This window comes from Pristiophorus japonicus, chromosome 1, assembly GCF_044704955.1.
Source record: "Pristiophorus japonicus isolate sPriJap1 chromosome 1, sPriJap1.hap1, whole genome shotgun sequence".
Lineage (NCBI taxonomy): Eukaryota > Metazoa > Chordata > Chondrichthyes > Pristiophoridae > Pristiophorus > Pristiophorus japonicus.
Window position 1 is genome coordinate 479,993,632 of NC_091977.1, and position 26,922 is coordinate 480,020,553.

At 46.0% G+C, this 26,922-nt stretch overlaps 1 protein-coding gene across 2 annotated transcripts in view; it reads right to left on the reverse strand.

The window, feature by feature from the left end:
- kif9 (kinesin family member 9) overlaps window positions 1-26,922 on the reverse strand; it is a 233,918-nt gene that overhangs the window by 67,476 nt on the left and 139,520 nt on the right. For both annotated transcript variants that reach the window (XM_070894741.1, XM_070894730.1), the window contains exon 15: window positions 1,689-1,816. In XM_070894741.1, the coding sequence (XP_070750842.1) occupies window positions 1,689-1,816 (128 nt within the window). The remainder of the gene's footprint in view (window positions 1-1,688; window positions 1,817-26,922) is intronic.

A 26,922-nucleotide genomic window follows, 5' to 3' on the forward strand; every position in this document is an offset into this window, starting at 1 on the left:
GAGAGAAAGAAAGAGAGAGTCAGAGAAATGAGTGGGGAAGAGAGAGAAAGAGTGAGGGAGAGAGAAAGAGTGAGGGAGAGAGAGAGAGAGAGACTTGGGCAGGGAGAGAGATTCAGAGAGAGAGAGAGAGAGAGTGACTGGGGCAGAGACAGAGAGAGAGAGAGAGAGAGAGAGAGGGGAGAGAGAGACTGAGGGGAGGCAGAGAGAGAGAGAGAGAGCGAAGGGATGGGGGAGAGGGGAGCAGAGGGGAGAGGGGAGGAGGTCAGGAACTCGTCGGGGGGGACGGGGGGATAGAGCACGAAGAGCACAGTGATCCAGGTCTAAAGCGGGGTGGGTTGAGAGCGAGAACGTGATCCAGATAGCAAGACAGATCATGTTCTTCCAACCCCACTTCCTTTGCACCTGCACCACGTTCTCCCTCTCCTTACCTACTCCTGGTTGATTTCTCGGAAAGCTCAGTGCATGTGTGGCAAGTGACATCATTGGAGTGGCCGAAATCCGGAAGTCACAACACTGTCACTATTCACTTCGTACCCAAAAACTTTGTTAACAATCCGTGACCCACACACAATGCCCCATCTATGGGTGGGGTGGGGGCAGGAAGGTCAGGAATTTGAACATGAGGAGAATGTCAGAAACTTGGGCAGGGAGAGAAAGACAGGAACTTAGCTGGAAGGTGGGCATAAGAGATCAGGCACTTGGGTGGGGGGAGGGAGGAAGTCAGGAACTTGGGTGGGAGGGGAGGAGATCAGGAACTTGGACTGGGTGATGGGGGGGGGCGGGGGGGGTGAGGTCAGACGGGGAAAAATGTCAGGAACTTGGGCGGGGGGGAGGTCGGAGACTTGGGGGGGAAGAAGGTCAGAAACTTGGGCTGGAGGGAGGAGGTCAGGAACTTGGGCGGTGGGAGCTGGGGGCAGGAACTTGCTTGGTGGGTGGGAGAAGGTCTTAACCCATGAGAGTGAGCCCTGTCTGTTCAAAGTGAGTTCTGTTCTGTCTGGAATCGGCAGTCATAATGGCTCGAATGACACTTTGCAAAGTCACTGATTATGTCGGCAGGGAGGATCTAATTACACATTCCAGAGAAACTGCTGGTTGTGTCTTATCATTTTTTTTTTGTGTTTTTTTTTGTGTCTTATTTAAGGGGACTTGTCATCAAGGCGGCCCAATCAGAGCTTCAGGTGTTGCAAATTAACACATACAATTTATACTTCCTTTTCAGTGCTGCTGCTATTTATTTCTTCATCCTTCAATCTGATTGGTTTGGAAGATACACAGTTGGTTTCCCTGTTTACTCAGGTCCCAGATGCCCCGTTTCCCTCACTGTGCTGTTATCAGCTTGAACTATCAGAAACTTAGTGGGAAAAATGTTTGTGCTGAAGGTTGCAGGGGCAAGTCTAACTGATGGCAGATGCCGTTAGATGCCTTGCTGCAGCAAAATCTGGCCTAATAAAATTTGCAAGGCTATGGGGAAAGAGTGTGGAACTAATTTGATAGATCTTTCGAAGATCCGCCACAGCTACAATGGGCCTCATTCTGTGCTGTATCATTCTATGATGATTGATTGACACAAGAGGAAGGCTGTGACATCACAATAATATTGTCCAGAAATTTTGATCTAGCAAGCTGCACAGAGGCAGAGCTGATGGAGGAAATGGAGATAAATCCAACAAAAACATAAAGCCACTAACCTGGTTGGCTCTCTGCTCTTTTTAGTTTTTAACTTCTTGGCTTTAGCTGATGTGGGAGCCACTCCAATTCCAAATCCTTCTCTGCTGACTTCTCCAACCTGCGTTTCTTCAACCGGCTCGATCCCAATCTGTAAGCACCAGATAACAAGGTACAGCAAAAAACAATTTACGATATTGACACAAGTAATAAAAATGACAGAAATCTTTAGCAGATGTTCAGCCCACCCTAATCTTTTCTTAGAACCGATGTCTGGAAATGAATTAAGGGTCTTTGGATTTTTTTTATAAATAAAAAATAATGGATATCTAGATTTGCATCTTCGCAAAGGTGAGTTCCAACTACACCTTGCCTTTGAAGGGTCTTCACTAGTCTTAATTTTCAAATCAGCTTCCGATAACATGTCCACGATAACAAGCATAAAATACTTTCTGTTAATTACCTTACCTAATGGAAATTATCTTGTGCTTCTGCAAGATTCTTCTCTTGCCTTCGAAAGCAATAGAGCACCATGTTGGACCTCATTTTACATATAAACGGTTAAACAAATATATAAAAAACAATGAATGAAATAATATATAATGGCAATATAATGCATATATATATTTACTGTGGAAATAATTCCTCAAAAGGAAAATAATAAAAGAAAAAAAAGGAAGACTTGCATTTAGATAGCGCCTTTCATGACCTCGGGGTGTCCCAAAGCACTTTACAGCCAATTAAGTACTTTTAACGTGCAGTCACTGTTGTAATGTAGGAAATACGCCACCAATTGCGCACAGCATGGTCCCACAAATAGCAATGGGATAATGTCCAAATAATCTGTTTTTAGATGTTGGCTGAGGGATAAATATTGGCCAGGACATCTTTGCTTTTCTTTGAAATAGTGCTATGGGATCTTTTACATCCACCTGAGAGGTCAGACGGGTCCTATTTTTAACGTCTCATCTGAAAGATGGCACCTCTGACAGTGCAGCAGTCCCCCAATACTGCACTAAAGTGTTAACCTAGATTAAGTGCTCACATACCTGGAGTGGAACTTCAACCCACAACCTTCTGACTCAGAGATGAAAGTGCTACCACTGAGCCACGTCTGACAATAAAAGCTATACATTAATATTCGCTGTGCCCGCATGCAGCAAGAGCTGGACAACTTTCAGACTTGAGCTGACAAATGGCAAGTAACATTCGCGCCACACAAGTGCCAGGCAATGACCATCTCCAACCAGAGAAAGTCTAACCACCTCCTCTTGATATTCTATGACATTATCATCACTCGAATCCCCCAGAATCAACATCATAGGGGTCATCATTAACCAGAAACCTAACTGGACCAGCCACATAAAAATGTGGCTACAAGAGCAGGTCAGAGGCTAGGTATTCTGCGGCAAGTGACTCACTTCTTGACTCCCGAAAGGGGATGTGTTGTTCCCCACAAGTGGGAAGAAGAAACCTGCTACCGCAACTAAGAGGGCCTGATTTGAAGTAACTGAGGAAGAAGGGTTTTAAGAGAAGTGGCCGCAGAGATAGCGGATGCATTGGTTGTAATCCACCAAAATTCCCTGGATTCTGGGGTGGTCCCAGCGGATTAGAAAACCACAAATATCATGACCCTATTTCAAAAAGGAGGCAGACAAAAAGCAGGAAACTATAGACCAGTTAGCCTAACAACTGTTGGGAAAATGCTGGAGTCCATTATTAAGGAAGCTGTAGCGGGACATTTTGAATCATGCTTTTCCATCAGCAGAGTCAGCATTGTTTTATGAAAGGGAAATCATGTTTGACAAATTTGCTGGAGTTCTTTGAGGATGTAATGAGCAGGGTGATAAGGGAGAACCAGTGGATGTGGTGTATTTGGATTTCGATAAAGTACCACATAAGAGGTTACTGCACAAGATAAATGCTCACGAGGTTGGGGGTAATATATTAGCATGGATAATTGATTAGGATAGCCTGTTCCCTAGTAGGCTCCTCAACATACTGGTCTAAAAAACAATCTCGTACACATGCCAGGAATTCATCTGTCACAGTATTATTATTAATTTGGTTTCGCCAGTCTATATGTAGATTAAAGTCACCTACGATTACTGTCGTATCCTTGCTACATGCATCTCTAATTTCCTGTTTGATGCCATCCCCTACATTACCACTACTGTTTGGAGTCCTTTCGACAACTCCCACCAATGCTTTCTGCCACTTGGTGCTCCTTAGCTCCACCCAGACTGATTCTACACCTTGATTTTCTGAGCCAATATCCTTTCTCACTATTGCTCTGATTTCATCCTTTACAAACAACGCCACACCACCCCCTCTTCCTTTTTGCCTGTCCTTCCTAAATATCAAATATTCTTGGATATTCAGTTCCCAACTCTGGTCACCCTGTAACCATGTCTTCGTAACTGCAACTATATCGTATCTGTTTACATCTATTTGCACTGTTAATTTGTCTACCTTATTACAGATGCTTCGTGCATTCAGTTACAATGCTTTTAGATTTGTTTTTTTAACATTATTAGACATCTTTTTTGTACTTTAACCCTGGACACTATTTGTTAGTGCACTCTTTTGTTTGTATGCTCTGTCTCTTCCTAACATAATGTGGTTATCCTTACCACAATCACTTTCCTGCATTGCTTCCTTTTCTTTTCTCTTTAGCATTCCAGATTGCTCTCTACTGCGACCGTTCCCCCCCCCACCCCCACCCCAGCCTCCCTTATTTAGTTTAAAGCCCTGTCTATCTCCCTAGTTATTCGGTTCGCTAGAACTCTGGTCCCAGCATAGTTCAGCTATGGTCCGTCCCCACGGAACAGCTCTCTCTTTCCCGAGTATTGGTGCCAGTGCCGCACGAATCGAAACCCACTTCTCCCACACCAACCTCTGAACCACACATTCATCTCCCTGATTCTATTGACCCTATGCCAATTTGCTCATGGCTCAGGTTATAATGCAGAAATGATTACCTTTGTGGTTCTGCTTTTCAATTTAGTCCCTAGCTGTTCAAACTCTCTTTCTTAGTCCTACCTATGTCTTGGTACCTATCTGTACCACGATAACTGAATCCTCCCCCTCCCAATCCGAGTTCTTCTCCAGCCCGGAGGAGATGTCCTTCTCCCTTCGGGACACACGCTCTTGGCTGCAGAGAACCCTATCTATCCCCCTAACTATACTGTCCCCTACTACAACCACCTGCCTCTTTACTCCCCCCACTTGAATGGCTTTCTGCACCACGGTCAGTCTGCTCATCCACCCCACAGTCTGCACACTTGTCCACAAGGGTTGCAAGAACATCAATTCTATTGGACAAGTGTAGGGACTAGGCTCCTGCAATATTACCTCCTAGATCCCCTGACCTGCTTCACTCGCTGTCAACACCCTCCTGTCCCTGACCACGTGTCAATTCTAAAGTATTTAATCTAGAGGGTGTGGCTGCCTCCTGGAGCAAAAGGTCCAGGTAACTTTCTCCCTTCCTGATGTCTCGCAATGTCTGCAGCTCGGATTCCAACTCCTCAACTCGGAGCCGAAGTTCGTCGAGCTGCAGATGACACTTACCACAGTTGTAGTCACCATGGAACAAAATGTCCAGAAGCTTCCACATATTGAGGCAGCAACACATCTCCTGTTTTCTCATTATTTTATTTATTTAATTAGTTTAGCGTTAATCAAGTATTTACCCTATATAGTTTATTAAATTAGTTAAACAAATAAAGGTTAGTTTTTAGAATATAGTTATATGCTATATGTTAATTTAAAAGAAAAACTTAGCCCACAGTCACTTCCAATCACTTACCTGCCTTACCTGTGATGTCACACAGCAGAGTTCGCCTCACCCGGAGCTGTGCGATCTCCAGGGATTGGCAAAATACCAGATTAAAAAAAAACAGGCCAATTAGGGGAAAGAAATCTGGGAAAATTCCTCTCCGACCCAACAAGGTGATCAAAACTAATCCAGGAGATCACACTGGCTATATGCTGTGGCTTTTATCCCCATTCTCGGGCCTCGGTCTGCTCCTGCTCCTGCTCCCTTCTCAGTCAGCTGCTGCACTCCGTTCAGAAGAATGAGATGTAATCTTATTGAAACTTATAAGATAATGAGGGGGCTCGACAAGGTGGATGCAGAGAGGATATTTCCACTCATAGGGGAAACTAAAACTAGGGGACATAGTCTCAGAATAAGGGGCCGCCCATTTAAAACTGAGATGAGGAGAAATTTCTTCTCTCAGAGGGTTGTAAATCTATGGAATTCTCTGCCCGAGAGAGCTGTGGAGGCTGGATCATTCAATATATTTGAGGCGGAGATAGACAGATTTTTGAGCGATAAGGGGTTATGGGGAATGGGTAGGGGAGTCCATGATCAGATCAGCCATGATCTTACTGAAAGGCGGAGCTGGCTCGAGAGGCCAAATGGCCTATTCCTATTTCTTATGTTCTTTCAGATGAGACATTAAACCAAGGCCCCATCTGCCCTCTCAGGTGGATGTAAAAGATCCCATGTTACAATGGGTAGTTATTCCCTGGCCAATATTTATCCCTCAATCAACATAACAAAATCAGTTTGGGCCGAAATTGTCCCTTTCATTAAGGCCTGTTACCATCGCAAATCGGAGGCCACGCAGTGGATTGGCTGCCGACTTTTGGTGGAATGGCTGCTGCTCGCCCAATTGCCCTCCCGAGTTTTCCCAGCGGTGCCCCGGTTTCCCCCTTACCACTCCGCTGCTGCCGATCCGTCTTAAGCGCATCATCACTGTACGCACCGCCGATCTAACCCCCAGACGGCGACATTCCCCTCGGAAAATCAACGGTCCACCTGGCGGTGTCAAAACAAGGTTTTTCCCAGTGGTCCAGTGAAGCTGTGGTTTTCTGCAGTGGTAGTGCGGCTTCCCTAAAAAAGGAGGGTGCATTGCCGCTGCCACCATGTTTTTTTTTGTCAGCCAACTACCATGTCAGCCTGACAATTATGCCTCCGGGTTCTGCCAGCCCGTCAACAGGCAACCTGGCACCCCCTCTTGGGTGCCAGGTCAATGGCCCGGCCAAAACTCTCCCCGGTGGCTCAGTGGGCCGAAGTTTTGAAATCGCGAAGGCTCTCACCTTTAACTGAAGGGGAGAGCTGTGGTGACACAGCGCCACGATGACGTCATTGTGGCAGAGACTCCGTTCTGCACCCAACTTCCGCCCCGTCTTTGCCCCTCAGGTCTATTCACCGCCCCCATTAAGAGCAACTTCCGCATCAAAAAAAACGAAGAGGCAAATATCGCTCAAGAGGCGACCTGAACCACAGGTCCCCTCGTTTTAGTTTCCCCTATGAGTGGAAATATCCTCTCTGCATTCACCTGTGTAATGAGACAGGAAAAATAAACAATCTCCTCGTAAAAGATCCTCTCGGAATGAGTGATCACAATATGGTTGAATTTGTAATACAGATTGAGGATGAGGAAGTAGTGTCAGAAACGAGCTTACTATGCTTAAACAAAGGGGACTACAGTGGGATGAAGGCAGAGTTGGCTAAAGTAGACTGGAAACAAGGTCTAAACGGTGGCACAATTGAGGAACAGTGGAGGACTTTTAAGGAGCTCTTTCATAATGCGCAACAAAAATATATTCCAGTGAAAAAGAAGGGCGGCAAGAGAAGAGATAACCAGCCGTGGATAACCAAGGAAATAAAGGAAAGTATCAAATCAAAGACCAATGTGTATAAGGTGGCCAAGGTTAGTGGGAAACTAGAGGATTGGGAAGATTTTAAGCAACAGCAAAGAATGACTAAAAAAGCAATAAAGAAATTACAACATGCTGTGGTGCAGAGGGACCTGGGGGTCCTTGTGCATGAATCCCAAAAGGTTAGTTTGCAGGTGCAGCAGGTAATCAGGAAGGCAAATGGAATGTTGGCCTTCATTGCGAAAGGGATGGAGTACAAAAGCAGGGAGGTCCTGCTGCAACTGTATAAGGTATTGGTAAGGCCGCACCTGGAGTACTGCGTGCAGTTTTGGTCACCTTACTTAAGGAAGGATATACTAGCTTTGGAAGAGGTACAGAGACGATTCACTAGGCTGATTCGAGAAATGAGGGGGTTACCTTATGATGATAGATTGAGTAGACTGGGTCTTTACTCCTTGGAGTTCAGAAGGATGAGGGGTGATCTTATAGAAACATTTAAAATCATGAAAGGGATAGACAAGATAGAGGCAGAGAGGTTGTTTCCATTGATGGGGGAGACTAGAACTAGGGGGCACAGCCTCAAAATACGGAGGAGCCAATTTAAAACCGAGTTGAGAAAGAATTTCTTCTCCCAGAGGGTTGTGAATCTGTGGAATTCTCTGCCCAAGGAAGCAGTTGAGGCTGGCTCATTGAATGTTTTCAAGTCAAAGATAGATAGATTTTGAAGCAATAAGGGAATTAAGGGTTACGGGGAGAGGGCGGGTAAGTGGAGCTGAGTCCACGACCAGATCAGCCATGATCTTATTGAATGGCGGAGCAGGCTCGAGGGGCTAGATGGCCTACTCCTGTTCCTAATTCTTATTTCTTATGTTCTTAAGAAGAAGGCCTCCTATCATCTTCTCAGGGTGACTAGTCATAGGTGACTGGTGACCTTGTGGCCTCGTCAGTATCACCCATATCCTAGTAAAAAATAAGAAACTGATTAAAAACATATGAACATAAGAAATAGGAACAGGAGTAGGCCATACGGCTCTTCTAGCCTGCTCTGCCATTCAATAAGATCATGACTGATCTGATCATGGACTCAGCTCCACTTCCCTGCTCGCTCCCCATAACCCCTTATCCCTTCATCGTTTAAGAAACTATCTTTTTCTGTCTTAAGAAGGGATCTGCACAGTCCCTGAAGCTGCATTTGATTAAAATCACAAATCTGTCGGTATTTGCCTTTAAAATTCAGTTTTCTTAAGGCAAGAGAAGAATTTAAATACATTTGCTCAACTTAGATCAGTAAAGAGAAAATTACACGGAGAACGTGTCAATTGGCATGTTAAATATAGATTAGCATGCTGTGGATGTTTACCTGTTGAGTTAACATTCTCAGTCAGCCATCCACAGAGACTCTCACTAAGATAGGTGATTATACACTCACAAACACACACACATACAAACAAATTCCTGCATTTGTTGCAAAAAATAAATCTGCAGAAATGTTGATTGAAAATAAAGACCTTGGATCCTTGTCACATGAGCCGCTCCATAACCTCTGTTATATATTAGTAGAAAAAAGAGAAAGAAATCAAAACCTTTCTTACGTTCTCTGGACAGAACAATAATGCACAGGCACAAGAAGGAGAAAGCCTGTAATCCTTTAAACAGGAACCATATTCTTCTCCTGGTAGCCTGTCAAGAGCTAGTGCTAGGTAAAAACCCATTCCCTTTGGCAACATTGGTGAAATGTAAACGTGGATAGATACAAGATTCAGCAATCTAGCATTCAAGTGACGCACAGCACAGCACATTACATCATCATCATAGGCAGTCCCTTGAAATCGAGGAAGACTTACTTCCACTCTAAAAGTGAGTTCTCAGGTGACTGTACAGTCTAATGCAGGAATTACAGTCTGTGTCATAGGTGGGACAGACAGTCGTTGAAGAAAAGGGTGGGCGATGAGTCTAGTTTGCCGCACGCTTCTTCCGATGTGTGCGCTTGGTTTCTGCATGCTCTCAGCGACGAGACTTGAGGTGCTCAGCGCCCTTCCGGATGCTCTTCTTCCACTTAGGATGGTCTTGGGCCAGGGATTCTCAGGTGTCGATGGGGATGTTGCACTTAATCAAGGAGGCTTTTGAGGGTGTCCTTGAAACATTTCCTTTGCCCACCTGGGGCTCGCTTGCCGTGTAAGAGTTCCGAGTAGAGCGCTTGCTTTGGGAGTCTCGTGTTGGGCATGCGGACGATGTGGTCCGCCCAATGGAGTTGGTCGAGTGTGGTCAGTGCTTCGATGCTAGGGATGTTGGCCTGAGCAAGAACCTGACATTGGTGTGGCTATCCTCCCAGTGGATTTGCAGGATCTTGCAGAGGCAGCGCTGGTGGTATTTCTCCAGCGCTTTGAGGTGTCTACTGTATATCACCACACCGCACTACATCACACCATAGCACTGCACTGCAAAACACCTTTTAGTTGTACAGTTACATTAGCCTGGGGTTCTCATGCTCTGAATAAAAAGTAGGAGAATCACTGGAATTATTTTAAGTAGAGTAAAAGCTGCTTCTGGTACTTGCATTGAACTCTTGGGAGTTTACCATGGTTTATCCTGGTTCATATCAGAACTAAAATGTCATATGTTTGAACCTATTTTAACCCCTGCATCTTTCTCTCTCTTTTTCTAGACCTCTGCACACATGTGTATATATGTATCCATTTATCGACTTCATGTTCCGATGTACTTCAGCTGAAATGTGTGATACATTTTGCCAAGTTAAAATAAGCAGAGGCAGGCATTGTAAGGTAACATTGCTAGAGTTCTGATGGTTGCTTTGATGATATGAAAATTCACTGAAAAAACAATAACAAAATTTATATAGCGCAGTTAACTTAGTGAAATGTCCCAAGACGCTTCACAGGAGTATTACGAGACAAAAATTTGATACTGAGCCACATAAGTAGAAATTAGCATAGGCTTGGTCAAAGAGGTTTGTTTTAAGGTGCATCTTGAAGGAGGAAAGAGGTAGAGAGATGCAGAGGTTTAGGCAGGGAGTTCCAGAGCTTGGGGCCTCGGCAACAGAAGGAACGGCCACCAATGTTGAGCGAATATAATCAGGGATGCTCAAGTGGGCAGAATTAGAGGAGCGCAGACATCTCAGGGGGTTGTAGGGTTGGAGGAGATTACAGAGATAGGGAGGGGTGAGGCCATGGAAGGATTTGAAAATAAGGATGAGAATTTTCAAATCGACGCACTGCTTAACCGGAAGCACAGGGGTGATGGGTGAGCGTGACTTGATGTGAGTTAGGACACGGGCAGCTGAGTTTTGGATCACCACTAGTTTACATAGGGTAGAATGTGGGAGGCCAGCCAGGAGTGCGTTGGAATAGTCAAGTCTAGAGGTAAGAAAGAAAGACGGATTTATATAGCGCTTTTCACGACCACCGGAGCTTTACAGCCAATTAAGTACTTTTGTTGTAATGTGGGAAACATGGCAGCCAATTTGCGCACAGCAAACTCCCACAAACAGCAATGTGATAACTGTTATGTCTTGAATACAGAATCTGACCAGATACTGTAAGCTCAAAGTAATGTGTGACAATAGTCCTTTATTACAGGTCTCAGAGTGCCTCTCCAGCCTGTGAGGCCTCCTTATATACAGGTGCTCCCAAGGGATTGTGGGATGCCTTGGGACTCCAGGGGATGAGCCCTCTGGTGATTTAACAAGGTATTTACAGGTTTACATATATAACAACACCCGCCCCCGCCCCCCCCCCCCCCCACGCCAAAGTCATTAGTGTAACTATTTACAATGTGAGTCGATCTGGGGCCTTCCTTTCCCTGGTTGATCGTCTCAGTGCAAATGCTGGTTTTGGTGAGTCGTTTGTTCGGCCCTCGCTGGGCTGTTGTGCAGCTGGCTTTGCCAGGCTGCTGGGTGTGGTGAGTCCTGCTGGGCTGCTGCAGGTGATGGGTTCAGCTTCGTAGTCAACCGCTGGGTCGTTACCACTTGTGTGTGTGTGTTGGGGGGGGGGGTCAAAAAAGGTAGAGTCTATTGTGGGTTGTTTTGGATAGTCCATGAATCTGAGTTTGGTTTGGTCCAAGTGTTTTCTGCAGGTGAGTCCATTTGAAAGTTTGGCCAGAAACACCCTACTCCCCTCTTTGGCCACGACAGTGCTGGGAAGCCACTTGGGAACTTGTCCATAGTTCAACACAAATACAGGATCATTAATCTCGATTTCACGTGACACATTTGCGCGATCATGATATGTATTCTGTTGAAGCCGCCTGCTCTCTACCTGTTCGTGTAGATCAGAGTGGACGAACGAGAGCCTTGTCTTAAGTGCCCTTTTCATGAGCCGTTCAGCAGGGGGAACCCCAGTGAGAGAGTGCGGTAACTAAGCAGGACTCGGGATAGGCGAGTCTGCAGTAAGCCTTCAGTTACCCTCTTCAAGCTCTGCTTGATTGTTTGCACTGCTCTCTCTGCCTGACCATTGGAAGCTGGTTTAAATGGGGCAGATGTGACATGTTTGATTCCATTGCGGGTCATGAACTCTTTGAACTCAGCACTGGTGAAGCACGGCCCATTGTCACTCACAAGGATGTCAGGCAGGCCGTGCGTGGCAAACATGGCCCGCAGGCTTTCAAAGGTGGCAGCAGATGTGCTTGCCGACATTATCTCACATTCAATCCATTTGGAGTATGCATCTACAACCACAAAGAACATTTTTCCCAAGAATGGGCCTGCATAGTTGACATGGACCCTGGACCACGGTTTGGAGGGCCAGGACCATAAACTTAGTGGCGCCTTCCTGGGTGCATTGCTTAACTGTGAACATGTGTTACATTTGTGCACGCAGGACTCTAAGTACGCATCGATACCGGGCCACCACACGTGGGATCTGGCTATCGCTTTCATCATTACAATGCCTGGGTGGGTACTGTGGAGGCCACTAATGAAAATGTCCCTGCCCTTTTCTGGCACCACTACCTGATTACCCCACAGAAAGCAGTCTGCTTGTATAGACATTTCATCTTTGCGCCGCTGCTACGGCTTTATTTCTTCCTGCATCCCTAACGGGACACTAGACCAACTCCCGTGGAGCACACAGTTTTTTTTACTAAGGACAGTAAGGGGTCCTGGCTCGTCCAGATTCTAATCTGTTGGGCGGTAACAGGTGATTGCTCACTCTCGAATGCTTCCATTACCATAACTAAATCTGCAGGCTGTGCCATCTCCACCCCGGTGGTGGGCAATGGCAGCCTACTTAGACATCGGCACAGTTCTCTGTGCCTGGCCTGTGGCGGATGGCGTAGTTGTATGCGGACAACGTGAGCACCCATCTCTGGATGCGGGCCGATGCATTCGTATTCATCCCCTTACCTTCAGAAAAGAGGGATTTAAGTGGCTTATGGTCAGTTTCCAATTCAAATTTGAGCCCAAACAGATATTGATGCATTTTCTTTACCCATAAACACACGCTAACACTCCTTTTTCGATTGTGCTGTAGGCCCCTCAGCCTTGGACAGACGTCTGGATGCATAAGCAACCGGTTGCAATTTCCCAGATTCATTAGCTTGTTGCAATACACACCCGACACCATATGACGACACATCACATGCTCGTACCAAACACTTACATGGATCATACAACACAAGCAATTTGTTTGAGCATAACGGTTTCCTAGCTTTCTCAAAGGCATTTTCTTGGCTTTTACCCCATACCCATTCATGTCCCTTACACAGTAAAGAGTGCAGTGGTTCTAACAGTGTGCTAAGACCCGGTAAGAAGTTACCAAAGTAGTTCAGGAGTCCTAGAAACAACCGTATCTCCGTCACGTTCTGTGGTCTTGGTGCGTTCTTGATTGCCTCCTTCTTCAAATCGGTGGGCCTGATGCCATCCGCCGCGATTCTTCTCCCCAGGAACTCCACTTCAGGCGCCAGGAAAACGCACTTCGAGCGTTTTAGCCTGAGCCCCACACGATTAAGCCGACTAAGAACCTCCTTCAGGTTCTGCAGGTGCTCGACAGTGTCCCGACCTGTAACCAAGATGTCGTCCTGGAAGACCACGGTGCGCACGACCGACTTCAGCAAGCTTTCCATGTTCCTCTGGAATATCGCCGCGGCTGATCGTATGCCAAACGGGCATCTGTTGTAAATGAAGAGACCTTTGTGCATGTTGATGCAGGTGAGGCCTTTTGATGATTCCTCCAGCTCCTGCGTCATGTAGACTGAGGTCAAGTCCAGCTTCGTGAATGTTTTTCCTCCTGCCAGCGTCGCAAATAGGTCATCTGTCTTTGGTAGCGGGTATTGATCCTGCAGGGAGAAACGATTGATAGTTACTTTGTAATCACCACAGATTCTTGAGGACTGGAACAATCGGACTGGCCCACTCGTTGAATTCGATCGGCGAAATGATGCCGGTCCAGTGCAATCTCCACCTTCTCTTTCATCGTGTACAGTACCGCTCTCCCTTGTGATGGATGGGCACACCCCCGGAATCAAGTGGATCGGCACTTTTGCTCCTTGGAACTTCCCGATGCCCAGTTCGAACAGCAAGGGGAACTTGTTTAGGACCTGGGCACATGAAGTGTCATCGATGGACGAGAGCGCTCGGACGTCGTCCCAGTTCCAGTGTATATTTCCCAGCCAGCTCCTGTCGAACAGCGTGGGGCCATCGCCCGGTACCACCCAGAGTGGTAAATTGTGCACCGCTCCATCGTAGGAGACCTTTACGATAGCACTGCCTATTACGGAAATCAGTTTCTTTGTGTATGTTCTCAGTTTAGTACGAATGGAAGTCAGGACTGGCCTTGAGGGCTTGCTGCACCACAATTTATCAAAAGTCTTTTTGCTCATTATGGACTGGCTCGCGCCCGTGTTCAGCTCCATTGACACCGGGAGTTCATTTAATTCAACTTTCAGCATTATCGGGGGACACTGTGTGGTAAATGTGTGCACCCCATATACCTCTGCCTCCTCAGTCTGAGGCTCTGGTTCGTCGTGATCCACCGTGGATCTGTCCTCCTCTGCAACATGGTGGTTTGCAGGATTAGCAGAGTTTGCAGCTCGCCTGCACATATGTTGGAGGTGTCCCATTGTTCCACAGCCCTTGCAAACGTGCCCTTTGAAGCAGCATGAATGGAAGGGATGATCACCTCCGCAGCGCCAACAAGGTGTTAATGGCCTTGCATTCACCACCCTTGATGGTGGACTCAGACATCTGCGGATGTGCAGCTGCAGACATGTGAGTCCTGCCCTGTACATTATGATTCAAAAACAACATTACTTTGTTCAGAGTACTTGCAGCAGCACTCGTGTACTGAGAGATTTGTTTGGTATTGTCACTGATGGCGATGAATGCCTGGGCTATCGCTATGGCTTTACTCAAGGTTGGGGTCTCTACAGTCAAAAGTTTGCGAAGTATTACTTCATGGTCAATGCTAAGTACAAAGAAGTCCCTGAGCATGTGCTCCAAGTGTCCTTCAAATTCGCAATGTCCTGCAAGGTGCCTTAGCTCGGCGACGTAGCTCACCACTTCCTGGCCTTCAGACCTCTTGTACATGTCGAACCGGTACCTCGCCATAAGAACGCTTTCCTTCGAGTTTAGATGCTCCCGCACCAGTATGCACAACTCATCGTATGACTTGTCTGTGGGTTTCGCTGGAGCGAGCAGATTTTTCATGAGGCCATACGTTGGTGCCCCGCAAACGGTGAGGAGGATCGCCCTTTGTTTGGCAGCGTTCGCTTCTCTTTCCAGCTCGTTGACCACGAAGTATTGGTCGAGTCGCTTCACGAAGATTTCCCAATCACCTCCCTCCGAAAATTTCTCCAGGATGCCCACAGTTCTCTGCATTGTTCCTGTGGGGTTCGTCATCTGTATCTCGTCACCAGTTGTTATGTCTTGAATAAAGAATCTGACCAGATACTGTAAGCTCAAAGTAATGTGTGACCATAGTCCTTTATTACAGGTCTCCAGAGTGCCTCTCCAGCCTGTGAGGCCTCCTTATGTACAGGTGCTCCCAAGGGATTGTGGGATTCCTTGGGACTCCAGGGAATGAGCCCTCTGGTGGTTAAACAAGGTATTTACAGGTTTACATATATAACAATAACGACCAGATAATCTGTTTTTGTTATGTTGGTTGAGGGATAAATATTGGCACGGACATCGGGGATAACTTCCCTTCTCTTTGAAATTGTGCTATGGTATTTTTTACATCAGGCAGTTCTTTTACCAGAGGATGGTGAGCCTGTGGAATACATTGCTGGCTGGTGTGGTGGGTGCTGACTCTTCAAGAGGGAGCTGGCCAGTTCTTGACTGGGATAGGTATTGCATCATGTAGAAGGGAAGTGTCTTGATAGAGAACACTTGGTCCATGTGATCGCCTGGACTAGTTTTTGATCAGAGAGAGGATTTTTCTAGAGTATTTTTTCCACACGTCTGCTGTGCCTTTAGTAACTTGCTGCCACCAGGCTTTTAAATCTTGCATCTACAGGTTTCCTCTTTTCTCAGCAATTTACCCCTGTGTACACAGGAGTTGCATTCTTGGACCACCATTCAATATACTAATAAGCTGGTTTTGCAAAGTACACAGCATCAGTGTCTTAAATCGCTGGCAGGCCGATATCTTAGGTCCCAGCATTACTGGTGCAGAAACGTTCTCATGGATTTTTGAGGTGAGTCTTTACCATCTTTGGGATCTAGGTTCCAATCCAGCCAAAGCTAATTAAGTTAGCCATTAATAACTAACAGAAAACAGAGATTTGGGATAAATGGGTCATTTTCCGGTTGGCAAATAGTGACTAGTTGGGTGCCGCAGGGATCAATGCTGGGTCCTCAACTATTTACAATCTATATTAATGACTTGGATGAAGGGACTGAGTGTAATGTAGCCAAGTTTGCTGACGATACAAAGATGGGAGGAAAAGCAAATTGTGAGGAGGACACAAAAAATCTGCAAAATCAGGCTAAGTGAGTGGGCAAAAATTTGGCAGATGGAGAGTATAATGTGGGAAAATGTGAGATTATCCATTTTGGCAGAAGTAATACAAATATAATTTAAATGGAGAAAAATTGAAAAGTGCTACAGTACAGAGAGACTGGAGGTTCTTGTGCATGAAACACAAAAAGTTAGTATGCAGGTACAGCAAGTAATCAGGAAAGCAAATGGAATATTGGCCTTTATTGCAAGGGGGATGGAGTATGAAAGCAGAGAAGTCCTGCTACAACTGTACAGGGTATTGGTGAGACCACACCTGGAGTACTGCAAACAGTTTTGGTCTCCGTATTTAAGGAAGAATATACTTGCATTGGAGGCTGTTCAGAGAAGGTCCACTAGGTTGATTCCGGAGATGAGGGGGTTGACTTATGAGGATAGGTTGAGTAGGTTGAGCCTATGCATATTGGAGTTCAGAAGAATGACAGGTGATCTTATTGAAACTTATAAGATGATGGGGGCTCGACAAGGTGGATGCAGAGAGGATATTTCCACTCATAGGGGAAAATTAAAACTGGGGAACATAGGTCTCACGTTTCCCCCCACCCCCTGTAAAACTGACTTTCTAGACTAAAAAGGGCGGCGATAAGTTATCTTCCAATTCTCCCCGTTCCTCAGGACATCTTCGGCCTCGGCGTGGCGCAGCACAACCAGTGGCGGGGGGGGGGGGTGGCGGAGCCAGGTCCCGGCACTGAAAACAGTGCCGGGACCTCTGTACATGCGCGCTAGAGTGTGCGCGCATTTGCAGTAGCACCTTGCAGCCCGAATGTCTGCGACGCTCTGCAGGCTGTGTGGGAGGGGCCCGAATCATGCTGCCCCTAGCCTGGACCGAATGGGCTCCCTCATCGGCGGCCCGCTGCGTTGCCTAAGGTAGGACTTCTATTTTTTATTTGTCATTTATTGATTGCTTATTACTTTGGTCTTGGTGCTTTAGGTGCAGTTCCTTCTATTTTTTATTTGTTAATTAATTGCTTATTACTTTTTGTGCTTTGTAAGTCTTGGTGCTCGGGGCAGGTCCTCTCAGCTTCCTTGTATTTTTTATTTGTTATTGAATGCTTATTTTTGTGCTTTGTTTAGTGCTTGATGCTTTAAATGTATTTATGCTTCTTTAATGTTGTTGTGAAGGTGTTTAGTCCTTTGCAAGGTCCTCTAACTTCCCTTCTGCCCCCCACCATCTCTGGCTACCTGCGCTGATTTCTTAGGTTTTTCTGTGCGGACACAAGTGGTCACATACGCTGGACTAAGTTAGTTTGGAGTAACTTTTAGCTGTCTAAACTTGCTTAAATGGCCAAAACAGGCATAAGTGGCTGGTAACGCCCCCTTTTGAAGAAAAATTAAACTAAAAAAAACCCTAATTCACTTACACTGGAGCAAATTAAATGGGCAGAATTGCGATTTTTAAGATACTCCAAAAAAATCTAGTTGCTCCAAAAAAAAAAGGAGCAACTCCTGGGGAAACTTGGGCCCATGGTCTCAGAATAAGGGGCCAGCCATTTAAAACTGAGATGAGGAGAAATTTCTTCTCTCAGAGGGTTGCAAATCTATGGAATTCTCTGCCCCAGAGAGCTGTGGAGGCTGGGTCATTGAATATATTTAAGGTGGAGATAGACAGATTTTTGAGCAATAAGGGAGTAAAGGGTTATGGGGAGTGGGCAGGGAAGTGGAGCCGAGTCCATTACCAGATCAGCCATGATCTTATTGAATGGCGGAGCAGGCTCAAGGGGCAAAATGGTCTACTCTTGCTCCGATTTCTTATGTTCTGATGAGAGTAAAGCCAAAGACCTGAATCCATTGCAGGAAATGTTTCAATTGTCTTTTTTTTTCATAAATTCTCAGGATGTGGCCGTCATTGGCTAAGCTACCATTCCTAGTTGCCCTTGAACCATTACAGTCCATGTGGTGAAGGTACACCCACAGTGCTGTTCGAGAGGGAGTCGATGGATTTTTACCCAGCGAAGATGAAGGAATGGTGATATATGTTTGAGCTAATAGCCATTATGGAGACGTGGTTGCAAAGTGGCCAAGGTTGGGTACTAAATACTCCAGGATACTTAACTATTAGAAGAGATCGGCAAAATGGAAAAGGAGGAGGGATAGCCCTGATAATGATGGATGGGACAAAGACAGTAGAGAGAAAGAATCTCAGCTCCGAAAATCAAGAAATAGAATCAGTTTGGGTAGAGCTAAGAAACAGCAAGGTCAGAAAACATTGGTGGGAGTTGTTTATGGGTCCCCAAACAGTAGTTACAATGCAGGGCAGAGAATAAATCAGGAAATTAGAGGTTTATGCAACAAGGATAATACAATAATCTACATATAGGCCGGGCAAACCAAACAATAGTGTGGAGGACAAATTCATGGTATGTATACAAGATAGTTTTCTAGATCAGTATGTTGAGGAACGAACTATGAAACAGGCTATTTTAGATCTAGTATTGTGCAATGAGAAAGGGTTCATGAATAACTTTGTAGTAAAGGGGCCTTTAGGGAAGAGTGACCATAATATGATAGAATTTTATATTGAGTTTGAAAGTGATTTAGTGTAACCCAAAACGAGGGTTTAAATCTAAATAAAGCAAACTACGTAGGTATGAGAGGCAAGTTGGCCAAGGTAGATTGGGAAAGTACATTAAAAAGTGTGATGGTAGACAAGCAATGGCTAGCATTTTACATAGGATATACTGCACAGAACAGGCCATTCGGCCCAACTAGTCCATGCCGCCTTTTATGCTCCACTCGAGCCTCCTCCTGTCTTTTCTCATTTAAATCTATCAACATAACCCTCTATTCCCTTCTCCCTCATATGCGTGTCTAGCCTTGCTTTAAATGCATCTATACTATTCATAGAAACGTAGAAAAATAGGTGCAGTAGGTCATTCGGCCCTTCGAGCCTGCACCGCCATTCAATAAGATCATGGCTGAACATTCCTTCATTACCCATTTCCTGCTTTCTCTCCATACCCCTTGATCCCCTTAACCTTAAGGGTCATATCTAACTCCCTCTTGAACATCAACAACTCTCTGCGGCAGGGAATTCCACAGGTTAACAACTCTCTGAGTGAAGAAGTTTCTCCTCATCTCAGTCCTAAATGGCCTACCCCTTATCCTAAGACTATGTCCCCTGGTTCTGGACTTCCCCAACATCGGGAACATTCTTCCCACATCTAACCTTTCCAGTCCCGTCAGAATCTTATTTCAGAATCATGTTTCTATGAGATCCCCTCTCATCCTTCTAAACTCCAGTGAATAAAGGCCCAGTTTATCCAGTCTCTCCTCATGTGACAGCCCAGCCATCCCTGGAATCAGTCTGGTGAACCTTGGCTGCACTCCCTCAATAGCAAGAACGTCCTTCCTCAGATTAGGTGACAAAAACTGAACACACAGAGAATTGTGAACCTGTGGAATTCTCTACCACAGAAAGTTGTTGAGGCCAGTTCGTTAGATATATTCAAAAGGGAGTTAGATGTGACCCTTACAGCTAAAGGGATCAAGGGGCATGGAGAGAAAGCAGGAATGAGATACTGAAGTTGCATGATCAGCGATGATCATATTGAATGGTGGTGCAGGCTCGAAGGGCCGAATGGCCTACTCCTGCACCTATTTTCTATGTTTCTATTCACTCTATCAAAACCTTTCATAATTTTAAAGATGTGTATTATGGCACCCCTTAGCCTTCTTTTTTCAAGAGAAAAGAGACCCTGTCTATTCATCCTTACCTGATATGTATACCCTCGCATTTCTGGTATCATCCTTGTAAATCTTCTCTGCACCCTCTCCAGTGCCTCTATATCCTTTTTATAATATTGCAACCAGAACTGTATGCAGTGCTCCAAGTGTGGTCTAATTAAGGTTTGATACAGGTTTAGCATAACTTCCCTACTTTTTAATTCTATACCTCAAGAAATAAACCCTAGTACTTGGTTTGCCTTTTTTATGGCCTTGCTAACCTATGTTTCTAAAAAAGCAAAGCACTGAGTTTCATTTCAGGTAAGATATAATTAAAAATTGCAGAAATGTTCGGTTAAACTTGTATCGAACCTTGATTAGACCACACTTGGAGTACTGTGAACAGTTCTGGTCTCCATATTACAAAAAGTATGTATAGGTACTGGAGTAGAGACAAAAAAGATTTATTAGAACGATACCAGAACTAAGAGGTTATATCTATCACGATAAAATGAATGGGCTCGGGCTCTTTTCCCTCTAAAATAGAAGACTGAGGGGTGACCTGATGGAGGTCTTTAAGATTATGAAACGGTTTGATAGGGTAGATGTAGAGAAGATGTTTCCATTTAGGGCAAGGTCAGAACTAGGGGTCATTAATATAAGATCAATAAGTCAATGGGGATCGCCAAAAAGAAAACTCTTCAGTGCCTGGAGTCTTTAATCATCGCCCCGGTAGCGACCAGCCGCCCGATCCACCTCTCCTGCAGCTGCCGGTGTTTTCGCCTGGCGCTGCTACAGGGGGCAGAAGTGAATTTCGGGTGCTAATGAGGCGATGACGTCATGATCTCTGTGTGTAGGAGATCGGGGCGCAATGTTGTTGCGCCGCTGTTAAACTCCCGCCCAATATGGCAGGAGTCAATGTCAGTGCCGCGTCCCGGTTGCACTAACGGGAGGCACAAATGCACCCAATTTTTCCCCCTTATTTTCCAAGGAGTATATGGCCTCCTTATTCTTCCTACCAAAATGTACCACGTCACACTTTTTGAACTTAATTTGCCATTTACACGGAAGAACTTATCCATCCTTAGAACACACCATCATACACTACATACGTTTCAGGCACCAGCGCAGATACGCACATCGAGCAGATGTGTTAGTCAGATAAAAAGGCCAGCAACCTGGTGAGTCTTACAGTAGCAGATAGTGGTGGTAGGGACAGCTGAGGAGAATATGTGCCGAAGGGCGCCGTGCTCTCCAAACGCTGCTCAACAGTTCAGATAAAGAACTCCGGGGGCCACCATGTAAAAGAGAATACTGGAGGAACAATTGTGTGAGGTATTCGCCGTCTTGCCAGACACTCTGTCCACTATGGCAGACAGAGTTCAACTCCACTATCTGTGGGGTGCTTTCACAAGGGTTTTCCACTCTGCAATCTACACTGGAGCGTGTGGTCACCTCCAGGGATACTGCAGCCGAACCTTCACAGCAGGAGTCAGTTTTAGCAGCCTTTGTTGCCTTCCGAGAGCCTCATACGGCTGCAATGCAGATTCTGGGCTCCAACATCTGTTCCACCTTAGAGAAATTGATGGACAGGGTAGATTGGAGCTTCTCCATCTGCCCTCCTGCAGACCAGCAGGACTGATGTTATGTTGCCCCAAGGGAGAGTTTAGCGGAATGGACGCAGTACGTTAGCACATCTCATCCACTGCCACCCCCCCAACCAATCTCCATCGTAGTGCCTAAACTCCAACTAGCCCAGACAGTCCTGGTAGAAGTCCAGGAGCAGCAGTCATTTTTACGGTCCTCACGGCCTCGAGGACCCAGAGGGTCACCGGTTGTGAGCATCTCAGGAGTCAATGAAAGATTTACAACAGCTTACCACATCTCTACTCAAGGCACTGGGATAGTACTCGTAGAAGTGGTAGGACTAGGAAGCAATGGCTAAAAAGAGCATTTATGGTTCAGACTTGAGTGTTGCACTGATTGATTTGTTCGTATTTAATTTTGCTGCACATTAAAACCAATTTTATCCATCACTCTCATATGCCCTCTGCTTTCAAGGCAATTTCTGTATCTGCTTTTTATGTCAAAGGTGTGAAAGTCAATTCAATGTTTTCAAGGTGACAAGTTGGAGAATTGCAAAATATTGGAGTGAAGGTTGAAGGACTGTTAGTCCGCACAAGTGGTCACATAAGCGGTAGAAGTGACAGATGTATAGGTGAATCGGCAAGCTGAGAGTATCCCTTGCATCTCTGATCGCAAGGTGATCCGCATGCCATGCGTCATGTCCTCCATCTTTTTCCTCACCATCCTCTTCCTCAGTAGATGATGACTTCTGCAGGCCTTCTTCCTCCTGTACCTTCAGTCATTTTTTGGTCAGCAATATTATGCCACAATTATTCTGGATACTCTGGCTGATTATTTCAGGGAGCCTCCACACCTGTCAAGGCACCTGAAACTTAACTTTAGTATCCCAATGGCCTGCTCTCTGGCACACCTTATGCTGATGTGGCTACTTTTGTACCTGTTCTGCTGTGGAATGGTGGGGTTCTGAAGAGATGTCATTAGCCATGGTAGAAGTGGGTATTCCTTGTCCCCAAGCAGCCATCCTAAAAGACTGGTTACTGTATGAAACATTGGGCGGGGGTGGTTAACTAGACTGCCGTGAGATGAAGGCAGCATGGCAGTTCTCTGGCTTTCAGGCACATACCTATATGAACCTCTTGTGGTTGCACAAGAATTGTATATTAATGGAGTGGAAGCCTTTGCAGTTCACAAAATTTGATCATAAGAATGTAAGCATTAGGAGCAGAAGTAGCCATACGGCCCCACGATCAATAAGATCATGGCTGATTTTTTTACCTCAACTCCACTTTCCCGCTTGATCCCCATATTCTTTGATTCCCTATAGAGTCCAAAAATCTATTTATCTGAGCCTTTCTACTCAACAACTCAGCTTCCACAGCCCTTTGGGGTAGAGAATTCCAAAGATTCACAACCCTCTGAATGAAGAAATTCCTCCTCATCTCAGTCTTAAATGGCCGACCTCTTATCCTGAGACTATGCTCCCAGTTTTAGGCTCTCCAGCCAGGGGAAACAACCTCTTGGTTGGGAGTGTCCTGATTGCTACATGTGTGCAGTCGATGGCACCCAACATTTATGAAAAGCCAGCCAGAGCATGTCCCAACACTCTCTCAGTCTGACTTTTGTCATCAGTTGGGATTAAGCTATATCGACTGGCCTAGCAAAAAATGCATTAGTCACCTGCCTGTTTATTTGTGGGTGGCAGATGGCGACACCCAAGATATGCCCCCTGTGGCTGCCTGGATGGATCCAGAGGCATGAAAGTTGATGGCTGTGGTCACTTTCACTGCCACTGGCATGGCCGCCAGGTCCAGCAGGCAGGAGGTCTTTTTCCAGAAGGCTGCAGAGTTCCGCTATCTTGAGAATCTGTGCCTCCTGATAGACTGCTCTTCAGACAGGTCAAGGAAGCTGAGCCTCTATAGACCCTATAAGATGGGCAAGGCCTTCTGCATGCATGCCCCCAGTCTTGCTGCCTTCTCTGTGGCCCAGCAGCATCTCTTGCTTCAGCACGTCCTTGCTGTTATCCCCCCAAAACTCTCAAAAATACAACCCAAAGCAAACAGTGATTATGGAATCACAGCTCACAATGAAGTGAACCTGTGAGTGTTGTAGCTTTATTCAGATCATGGACCCATCACTTTCAGCACACTAATCAGTCCCACCAGGGTCTCCCTGGTGACCTTGCTAAAAATACATTGTGGTCCTAATTGCACCAAAGAACCCAGATTTACATATATTCATGAGCATCGCGTCTCTCCTCACTGAACACGACACTCATCGCTGTTAATATTGCAATAGCTGGTAACTCAGTGGGTTTGGGGAGAGATCGCCATTTCCAGGATTTCAAACCCTTGCCTGACACCTTCCTGCCTGTCTGGGTGAAACATAGAAACATAGAAAAATAGGTGCAGGAGTAGGCCATTCGAGCCTGCACCGCCATTCAATGAGATCATGGGTGGATGGGGAAGTGTTTATATTCGGACCAATGAATCTGTACTCACCACGCATACTGCGACCTTGTTTCAAGTGCCAACAATGCTCCACATTAAGCAAAACCTCTTAAACATCTAACCTACTTCTATGCTTGTGTAGCTTATAAGCATGCCCCTTCATTTTTCCTAACCTAGTTTATCCACACAGTCACAGTCAACTCACATCAACATTTTATGGATCAGTTCCTATGGATTGGAGGGTAGCGAATGTAACCTCACTTTTTAAAAAAGGGAGAGAGAAAACAGGGAATTATAGACCGGTTAGCCTGACATCGGTAGTGGGGAAAATGTTGGAATCAATTATTAAAGATGTAATAGCAGCGCATTTGGAAAGCAGTGACAGGATCGGTTCAAGTCAGCATGGATTTATGAAAAGGAAATCATGCTTGACAAATCTTCTAGAATTTTTTGAGGATGTAACTAATAGAGTGGACAAGAGAGAAGCAGTGGATGTGGTGTATTTGGACTTTCAAAAGGCTTTTGACAAGGTCCCACACAAGAGATTAGTGTGCAAAATGAAAGCACATGGTATTGGGGGTAATGTATTGACGTGGATTGAGAACTGGTTGGCAGACAGGAAGCAAAGAGTAGGAATAAACGGGTCCTTTTCAGAATGGCAGGCAGTGACTAGTGGGGTACCGCAAGGTTCAGTGTTGGGACCCCAGCTATTTGCAATATACATTAATGAGTTAGACAAAGGAATTGAATGTAATATCTCCAAGTTTGCAGATGACACTAAGCTAGGTGGCAGTGTGAGCTGCGAGGAGGATGCTAAGAGGCTGTAGGGTGACTTGGACAGGTTAGGTGAGTGGGCAAATGCATGGCAGATGCAGTATAATGTAGATAAATGTGAGGTTATCCACTTTGGTGGCAAAAACAGGAAGCAGAATATTATCTGAATGGTGACAGATTAGGAAAAGGGGAGGTGCAACGAGACCTGGGTGTCATGGTTCATCAGTCATTGAAAGTTGGCATGCAGGTACAGCAGGCGGTGAAGAAGGCAAATGGCATGTTGGCCTTCATAGCGAGAGGATTTGAGTACAGGAGCAGGGAGGTCTTACTGCAGTTGTACAGGGCCTTGGTGAGGCCACACCTTGAATATTGTGTACAGTTTTGGTCTCCTAATCTGAGGAAGGACATTCTTACTATTGAGTGAGTGCAGCGAAGGTTTACCAGACTGGTTCCCAGGATGGCAGGACTGACATACGAAGAAAGACTGGATCGACTAGGCTTATATTCACTGGAATTTAGAAGAATGGGAGGGGATCTCATAGAAACATATAAAATTCTGCCGGGATTGAACAGGTTAGATGCAGGAAGAATGTTCCCGATGTTGGGGAAGTCCAGAAACAGGGGTCACAGTCTAAGGATAAGGTGTACGCCATTTAGGACTGAGACGAGGAGGAACTTCTTCACTCAGAGAATTGTGAACCTGTGGAATTCTCTACCACAGAAAGTTGTTGAGGCCAGTTCGTTAGATATATTCAAAAGGGAGTTAGATGTGACCCTCACGACTAAAGGGATCAAGGGGTATGGAGAGAAAGCAGGAATTAGGTACTGAAGTCGCATGATTAGCCATGATCATATTGAATGGTGGTGCAGGCTCGAAGGGCCAAATGGCCTACTCCTGCACCTATTTTCTATGTTTCTGTGTTTAAACACTTCAATTAAATCTCCCTGAAGCTTACATTTTTCTAGAATAAAAAGACCCAGTTTTCTAAGCCTATCGTGAGGACGGCTTTTAAACCCAGGGCTCAATCTAATGGCTTTCCTTTGAACCATTATCATTCACTACGTGAGAGGGATCAAAACTGAACAATTTTCCAGATGAGGCTTATCTAAAATCTTGCACAAGGACATCAGAGTTTTTTTAGTATTATACTGAATTGTCCTTCGTGTACACTCATATATTCATCAGATGCAGTGTTGAAAATCCAGAGTTCCGGAATCCGAAATCTGCACTGATCAGTGGCAGGGTCGTCCGGAATCTGTAAAATATTCTGGAATCCGGACCCGCTGACCTCGGGGCCCGGCCGCTGCCCGATCTTGGGCCTCGCCTCCACTCGCCTTGCTGGCCACTGGCCTCGCCTCTGCTCACCTCACCTCCACTCGCCTCACTCACCGCCGGCCTTGCCTCCGCTCACCTCACTCGCCGCTGGCCTTGCCTCCGCTCGCTGCTGTTGCCCTTACCTCACCGCCGCTCTCCTCGCCCCGTTCACCTCCGCCACCCTTAACTCACCGCCACTCGCCTCACCCCGCTCGCCGCCCTTACCTCGGGGCCTCGCTGCCGGCCCGCCTGAACACCTTCTGCGCGACGGGGTTAGCTGGCCCGAACAGCTCCTCGGCGGCGATGCCCGCCTGAACATCTCCTCCGCAACAGGGTCGGCTGGTCTGAACACCTCCTCTTCGGCGGAGCCCGCCCGAACAGCTCCTCCTTGGCGGGGAACGCCCGAACACCTCCTCGGCGGCGGGGCCCACGTAAACACCTCAAAAAAACAATCAAAAGTCCGGAAACTGGAATGGCTTCGGTCCCGAGGGTTCCGGATTCTCGACGCTGCACTGTATTTATATCTGCAATAGACACGCAGCATTGGTAGTGCACCTTGAGACTCATGTACTGTAACGCTTACGTCCCTTTCCCTCTGACTTCAATTCTGTACCAATTGTTGTACATATATGGTTGGCATTAACCCTACCCACATGACAGTATATTTATCTGCATTAAATGGCATCCATGAGGGGCTGTGGGTCATCAGCAACATCAGAATTGTATTCCACTGCAATCTGTGACCTTATGGCCCGGCATATCCCTCACTCTATCATTACCTTCAAACCAGGGGACCAACCCTGGTTCAATGAGGAGTGCAGAGAGC